We start from the raw sequence: 8,210 nt of genomic DNA, 5'->3' as shown, positions 1-8,210 counted from the left end.
TCGCTAAACCTTTTGTTAACCTATTAAAGATTCACTAAAATAGCAATCTTCTTTTCCTGACTGTATTAAACTGGAATTCAGTGTATGAAGGGCCTTTAACATTTTGGTAACAGATTATGGTTAAACAACAAATAATTAAACCAGAATAATTTTGCTAGTACTATAAAACATGATTCAAGAACAAGGAAACCACAGTTAAAGCAAAAGTGAGAAAATTGCCATCAATTTGTTGTTTAATGACATTCAAAACATTGGTTCTATTGTAATTGTTAAAGGTTTTCATCAAAAATTACAAAACTAAGCAAAATCTGCCCCAACATGTGACTCATGACCAGGAACTTCCTGATTTCCCATATTGAGAAACTTTGCTTTCGCACAGGGTTGTTGTGGACTAATGTAAATTTGGTCATAACTTCAACTCGAGACACTTTCACAAATCTCTTACTGTGCTGAGTGACAATGTAGGCTTAGTGCAAGTCACATCACTACATTTCAAAACTCCATCTCTGATAACAGCTAGGCTGAAGGTTTAAGGAAGTATGAGTCCTGGATGATTTAAAAATAAATAAATAATAAATATATAACATTTCCCCACACTTCCAACCCATAACAAATAACGAATACAGGTTTAGCTGGTCACTGAAAACTACAGCTGTCTGGCTGTCCTTCTTTCAACCCTGGCAATAAACGGCTTACAGATATGCAGGAAACAAGTTGTTAAATGAGTTTCCTGTAAAATACAAAACTTGGACAGTATTTTGAAGCTTTATATTAATATATTTATAAGCAATATCTTATAGTCTCTATAGGTGGGCCTACATTGTCCAACTGTTGAAAACTAAGCTCGTCTTTCGCTCCAGGGTGAAGGGGGGTGGGGGTGGGGGTGGCATAGACTAAACGTGCTAGGTATGATGTTACATCAGCGAGATCGTATAGACATGCACGTGAATACAAACGCCTACGGCGAAAACGTAAACTCCTGTTCTTCGTCCCCGTCACTTCGGTAGGTGTCTGTTCAGCCTCTCATTTCCCCGAGATTCGGGTCAAAGCGCCTCCCTACGTTGCATAATACAACAGCGGAAAAGATGAACATTTCTGGCGTATTTTCTCGTCGATAATGTCGCAGGCAACTTTTTGCCCGTGACATTGAGCATCGAAGGGAGGTTCCTACTGACATTAATTCTCACGATGGATGGCAAAACTTCAAAAAAGTAACCAGACTCCACCGGGATAAGGACAAAAAAAAAAAAAATGCTGTACACCGAATCCAGTTCGAAATAAGGTCCATAGTCAAATGTCCGCGGATGCTTCAGTCCAGTGTTTGCAAAGCGTAGCAACAGCGTCATATAACTTTTACAATCACACGCATCACAAAATGAGAAATTCATGTTGCGTTAGCACACTGGTCACGCACCGCTTTCTCCCAGACACATGCCTTATTGAAACATTCCTACATATTGAGAAAGAAAGAAAAAGACAAGGTCTCAAATTCAGACTGCTAATTAACATCACCTTTGACTAATACATGAGGTTGCAAGCCATCGGTTAAACGACAAGTCAGTCGATATTTGACTCCACAAATGTGTCGCGGCGTGACAATAGACACCATTTTATCGTCGGCCACAATGCATAACGTAGCTTGGACATTTGTCTACACTACTTGATTGTATTGTTTGCATGCAAAATCTTTTAGTGCGAGTAGTCGTCAAACATGCGCAGTTCATCATAGTTTAGTCACGACTTGCTTGTGTTAGGTCGGTGGCGCAGGCTTCATTTCACCTTTGGAGGGAAACAGCTCACACCTCCCCAAAATGACGCCTTAGCGTTAGGCCTTAAACGGCGCAAACTTCCACTGCAAGGACCGAGATTAATGTTCAGAAGTGACATCGGCTGTGAATGGCCTCCCTCCCAAATGGCAAAATAAAGTGTTAAACTAAACCGTGGAAAGTGAAGTGATGCAGGACGGTAATGGAAACAGGAAGCAGAATCATTGTTTAATCAATAGTTGGTGTTGTTTGTAGGGACTTGACATAAACAGTGCAGGACCAATCTGAACTCAGCAGGCCCAATCACCTTGACTCACCTTGGGGAAAACTAACCTTTGTGCAAACGATTATAAAAGCTCAGTCTACCTGTCTGTACCCATGTTGCAACTAAAGTGTAAGTAAGCCACACACCCGCAGTAGGAGCCTACCAGGAAACAGCTAAGCGTCTTGCCCAAAAATGAGTCTTTTTACGTACATCTACGCCATCGTACTGAAATTGGGCGGCGACTCGAAGACTAGGTACTGACAGATAGGTTAGAAAGCTTAATAAATCAAACAATGTCAATTATGTCCTCAAATGCTATTTTTCGCAAAGTAACACTAACCCACGGTATACTTTGTGAGTACTTGAAAAGCAAAATCTACGATTAAAAAAAAATAATATATATATATATATATATATATATATACACACACACACACACACACACACACACACAACACACACACACTTACTTCCACTGCCGTTTCTCTACATTGTTTCTTTTCTATTAATTGACATTTTCATGGTCCCGGGAATGATTCGTAAGTCTCTTCATATAGTAGTTAGCTAGCTAATTAATTAGATTAAAAGTTTGTTAGTTTAGAAACAGCCTGCGTTTATTTTACGTCCTGTCTGTCTGGCTACGAGAGCAACATGAGGGAAGCATTTTTTCCCTCGAAAATGAAAGTCACGACGCAACGTGTTGTGAAGTCGAATCAAACAGGTGCTGAGCGTTTCTAAACCGGGAAATAAAACAGTTTAGAGTTACCGAGCTGTTGCCTGAATCCTAACGTTGCGTTTTAATACCACCACAGACATTTATCTGATGAAACATACACCTTACAGCTATTCCGAGACAATAGTCGTTGTGAAAAACATCGAGCACTTACACCAACTGCCGCCAGTACGTCCTAAAAATTCCTTCTTTTCAGAATTCCAGAGAAAGCTCTTCCATCCGCCATCATCTTTATTTGAGGACATTTTCACTTGTTTTAATTCCCTTTTGTGTGACTTTTTGGTTTTTGGTCGGTGGCCTCAGGCACTCAACCGCCCAAGCTGTCCGTTAATTTTTCTGAAAGGACAGAGTCGTACCCGGCTCTTGGCGCTGGACCCACCCGATATATCCCTCGCGCTGCCTGACTCCGCCTCCGAGTCTTTTTAATAAGTTACCTTCAAAGAGGGAGGGCCGAGGCTGGCCAATCACAGACGGACGTATATTTGCGTAACAAAGTCGTGCCCGGGTATCGAACTGAACCTCGCCGGGGCGCATGGACTCATTGCTGCATGCACTGCTTTAAAATATCCTACGATATCGCATTTGTCGCAGCTGTAGAGTCAAAGCATTGCGATTATTGTCTCCTTCTGCGTGGAGTTCTTTTTCTCCTTTGCAATAAAGGGGCGTGACAATTTACATTTCACTGAAACAACGAAACATCCATTGTGTATTATTTTCACTGACCAAAAGTTTATTAACCGGTCATGGTGAGCACTAACCGTTAAAATGTATATGCTGAATTTTTTATTCATCCAGATGGCGCTGTGACGCAAAATGACAACCTCATGGAACATCTGGATGGGTAGACATTTCATAGGCTATATCTTTTAACAAATAAATAAATAGTGTTGTCAATTTTTGATGTTTTTTATGTTTATTTTGCCCAAACATGTTATATGAGTTATTCAAACTCCAGCTCCTACGTAAATTTGTTCAAGTGATCTTTGTTGTACTCAAGGTTAGTTGGGGTAGGTGTTAGAGACACCTGGAAAGAGGAGATGCCCACCTTAGGCCAGCATAGATGATATACAGAAGTGCTTGATTTTAGGCATGGAAGCAAGTATATTACAAAACGGTCATAAAGGTACTGCAATATGGAAGTGTTTCATCATATATAAAAAAAAGAAATGTCTTTGTTAACACATAGTTCTCCTACAAGTAAAACATAATTCAGTCTTTTATATGTGAATATCACAGAATTTTACAATCAAGCATCAATAAGCTGCACCTACAGAAGTGTGGGTATCCTTCATTCAATGACCTTCACTCCTTCAGCACTATTAGTTCTCTAATAAATCTGCTCCTCGCTAAATGTTAAAGCTCATAAATAATCTTTTTGGATTAAAGAAAAGTGAATTGATGGGGCTCATTCACAAGGAGAAAAGTGAATGTATTATAAGACTGTGTAGAATTCAGTTATAGATTAACTCTTAAACTGTATCTTTTCTTATGACTCAAACATATCTTTTTATAGTACTGTTTTTTTAATGGCAGAAAATCAAGGTTTAGCCAAAGGGTATTATTAAAGTGGGACACCTTGAGAGCACAGACTTTTCTGCATTTGACAAATCCTTCTCTGATGTGTTTACTGAAAATGTTAGTAGATGGTTATCCTTTTAGCAGTACAAGAGTCTATCCATATTCTGGTTAGAAAAGGCCAAATGCCTGTTGAATGTTGAAAGAGTTTGGTATAGATTTGTCATGCACCCACAGAAATAGATATAGCAAGAAACCAGGATAATTAATAATTGAGGGTTGTTTTTTTTTTAATTTTCAAATGTTTTTTTTCAGAAGGTATGAACAGGTATGAACACTCAAATACAATAAAAATATGAATTATTATTATTATGTAATGAAAAACAAATGATTTAATGTCTGCAAAACAGCTACTACAGCAGTTTTTCTCTTGTACAGAAAAAAAGTAAAAATAATTAGCAAAAAGTATTTTAAACATTGTATAATAAAAACATACCATAAAATACATACAGGAATCCTGCTTACTGAGTTTTCATGTGTTAATACACCTTAGATTTTTACAACGTAAATAGATAGAAAGTTGTATCTACCATTGACAAGCATGTGTGTTTTGATATAAACACTGAGGTGTGGAAAAAGGTCAACAAGTATGTTTGTTTTGCCAAAGGAAATTCACAAGTTTTAATGTTGATTACACCCTGATGTCTATTGTACCTTTTTATTGTATGTTGGTATGATAAGGTAGGTGTGAAAAAAAAAGTGTACCACAAGAAGTCATGGGGGCATACAAATGCTGATACTCGGCCAGTGTTTATTCACAGTGTTTTAATATATATACTTGCAGTACTCAGTATAGCAAAGATAAATATGAAGAATGATAGAATGTTAAAAAACCCCACACAGGTTTAACTAGTAGAACAGATCCAGATAAACTGTTCCATGGTTCTAAACACTAGTTAAGTCTTAATTTTGTGTAGATTCTGTCAAGAAGTCATTTAAAGCAATTGTTTGCCAATACTGCTCTTATGTTATTATTGTGCATCCACATGACTAATATCGTTTAAGCCTTGCACATAACTTAATCCATCTAGATCTTCCCTGTCTTCATTTAGATGTTCCCATCACATTCTAAAATTCCTGATTTCTGTAATTAGATTCCCTTTGTTGGTAAGGCTCCAAACAAAAAACTGTACTTACATATCCTCAACAGTTCTAAGAGATAAGAAAAAAAAATACTTAAAACAAAGTCTCCTGTTTATGATGCTCCATGGATTAACCAAAATTTAGAATGCTTTAAAATGTTTCTGTGATATGTTCGTTTTGCATATAGACACAATTGTCCAGTGTAAGTAGTTGTAAGTTAATTATGGCTGTTTTGCAGCACTAAAAAACTTTTTCTTGTACAAGAGTCTGTTACTCTCAGGTGACTTTGAAGGTTAGGAAGGTGTACGGAAAGTGAATCAGTCAGAGGTGAAACCTCAGAGGACAGCCCTAGCTCAGGAATGTGTACAGTGTATTGCTACTGAAAAGAGCAGTTTCTTCTTTTCTAACACAGATAGATTACCTGTAACTTTAATTCAGAACATTAAAATATAGTAATTACATTACTTACTCATCTTTATTATAACACTTATACGTATCTAAACTGTATATGTTTATATGTTTATGTGCTTTTATATATATATATATATATATATATATATATATATATATATATATATATATATATATATATATATATATATATATATATATATATAGTAATCCCTGCAACCAAAGGTAGGAGGGCAGAGTTTGTGACAGTATTTTTAAATCCTTCATATCCACCTCAAAAACAAAAAATGCATACACCAGTCCACTGTTCCAAGACTATGCTCGTTATTCTAACTCAATGGAAACTCAGTGGTTTGGTTCTGCCAAGAGAACCAATTGGCAAATAAATAACAAAATGAAAAACAGTGAAAGAGGTTTCTCTGTCAAGTGGAAAGTTATGTCCTCCATATGTGACCCAACAGCAGGCCATGTTTAGAAAAAGTTTAAAGCCGCATAAGTGTAATGGTCATAACATAGCTTTAGGTGTTATACATCACAGAGTGTTTATAGTTTTTATTAGTTTATTAAGATACCTGAAAAGTGATTCTAATGTAAACTGAGGTACATGAGGAAGACTCAGTGGGAGCAAGATTATATGAAAATAAACACTGCCATGTAATTCCTGACTCTATTACAACATTAGATCACCTGTAGATTCCCACTAGCTTTACGCAATGGAATTACTGCATGTTGAGATGGCTCCAACATGAAAGCAGGCCAATGTTAACAGCCTCAGTCCAAATTTGTTAGTGTTAACTCTAGTTAGGTCAGAGGTCATTTTTCATCAGTATTTGCATGGTCTCATGCATTACTTTGTTCCTGAAAATACTCTGATCCAAATCCAGAGAGGTAAAGAGTCTTAGCTTTCAAACTGATGTCATCTACTAAGGACCAAACAGCAAAATGTAAGTTTTAAATCGGAAGGAAAGTCGTTCTTCTTTATTGTTCAACAGAAGGAACACTTAATATTCCTTGGAATCATAAGGCAACTATTCTGAGTGCATTCTTTTAGCCTGCTGGTTCCCTTGCACTCGGAGCTCCAGTCAGTCTTGCCCCCATCCCAGCCCTCGCTAGCAAAAAAAAGAAGGAAATATAATCCAAACCATCAAGCTCGTACTGTCCTTGAATTCTAATGAGTGTGGAACGGGTGAGAGAGTTGTGTGGCTTTGAAATCGAAGATGACATTCACTAAGAATACTGTGTCTTTATTAAGAGAGTAGTATGCTTAGTGTGTGACAGTTATGAAAGAACCTGTTATTCATCATGTTATTAATCAAAAAACATCTTGATGGGAATGACAGGGAATTGATGAGCAAACTCACAGTGAAAATAAAACTTTTCGCAAGCTACATACATCCCAACTGATCTTAAAAGAATGTATTTGATGTGGCCAGAGCCCTTGCAATGTTTTTAACGATGCATGTGATTTCTAGATCAAGATAGCAAGTTTCAGAATTACATTGCATTCTTGGTAGAATACAATATCAGAAGGCATTCCTATTGGTCATAAAGTTGTTAGAAACAATCTGTCTGCATTAATGCTAGAATTTGGCAGCCTTTGTGTTGCACAGAGAACAACTGTGAAAAACTTTCCCATCCAGAATCGATCCTGACATGTTCTTTAATGTGCATATAGGTAATATTACTAAAATATCCTTTCTTCATATTTGAAATATTGCAAAACTAAGAAATGCACTAAATGACACCAACAAAGTAGTTCAGGCTTTTATTACCTCAGGTTAAGACTACTGGAATGCCCTGCAAATTGGATTTTGTAAGAGTTTAAACAAGCTTCAGTTAGTCTAGAATGTGGCAGCTACAGTCTTTACAAGAACCAGAAAGTTTGACAATATGAGCACAAAATTATTGACACTGCATTGATTGCCCTTTAAATTATTGATTACAAAATTATGTTACTGACATACAGAGCTCTCTACATAGCATTGCTCCTTGTATCTATGTGAATTTATTTGTCATTATGAACCACCACACCTACTTATATCACACGGTGCTGGTTACCTCTTGGTACTCTTGGGGAATTTTCTTCCAAATCCCCCCAACTTTGGAATAACTTTCCATACAGTGTTTGGAACTTGAATTTCTATTTTAAAATAAATACTGAAAACTTACTTGTTTAGTCAAGCTTTTGGAAATTAGTTTTGATGTTAGATAAATGGTCCAGATATTAGGACATAGAGAATTAACAAAAACTGAGATGTTCGTATTGTTGTGCTGCCAATCTCACGCATTCACACAGGTTTGTTGATAGCAGAACGGACGGGTGCTGGTGTCTCAGGGATCCCTCATGCCTGTGCTACCTTCTGGCTCTCTCCTTTTA

At 37.0% G+C, this 8,210-nt stretch overlaps 1 protein-coding gene across 1 annotated transcript in view; it reads right to left on the bottom strand.

Moving 5' to 3' along the window:
* atp1b1a (ATPase Na+/K+ transporting subunit beta 1a) overlaps positions 1 to 3,173 on the bottom strand; it is a 10,309-nt gene extending 7,136 nt beyond the window's left edge. The window contains exon 1 of the mRNA XM_027000655.3: positions 2,919 to 3,173. Within this exon, the coding sequence (XP_026856456.2) occupies positions 2,919 to 3,009 (91 nt within the window). The 5' untranslated portion in view covers positions 3,010 to 3,173. The remainder of the gene's footprint in view (positions 1 to 2,918) is intronic.
* Positions 3,174 to 8,210: the final 5,037 nt, after the last annotated feature.

This window comes from Electrophorus electricus, chromosome 7 (assembly GCF_041902795.1).
Source record: "Electrophorus electricus isolate QZ-2024a chromosome 7, ASM4190279v1, whole genome shotgun sequence".
Taxonomy (NCBI): Eukaryota; Metazoa; Chordata; class Actinopteri; order Gymnotiformes; family Gymnotidae; genus Electrophorus; species Electrophorus electricus.
This window is presented reverse-complemented; position numbering and strand designations above follow the sequence as displayed.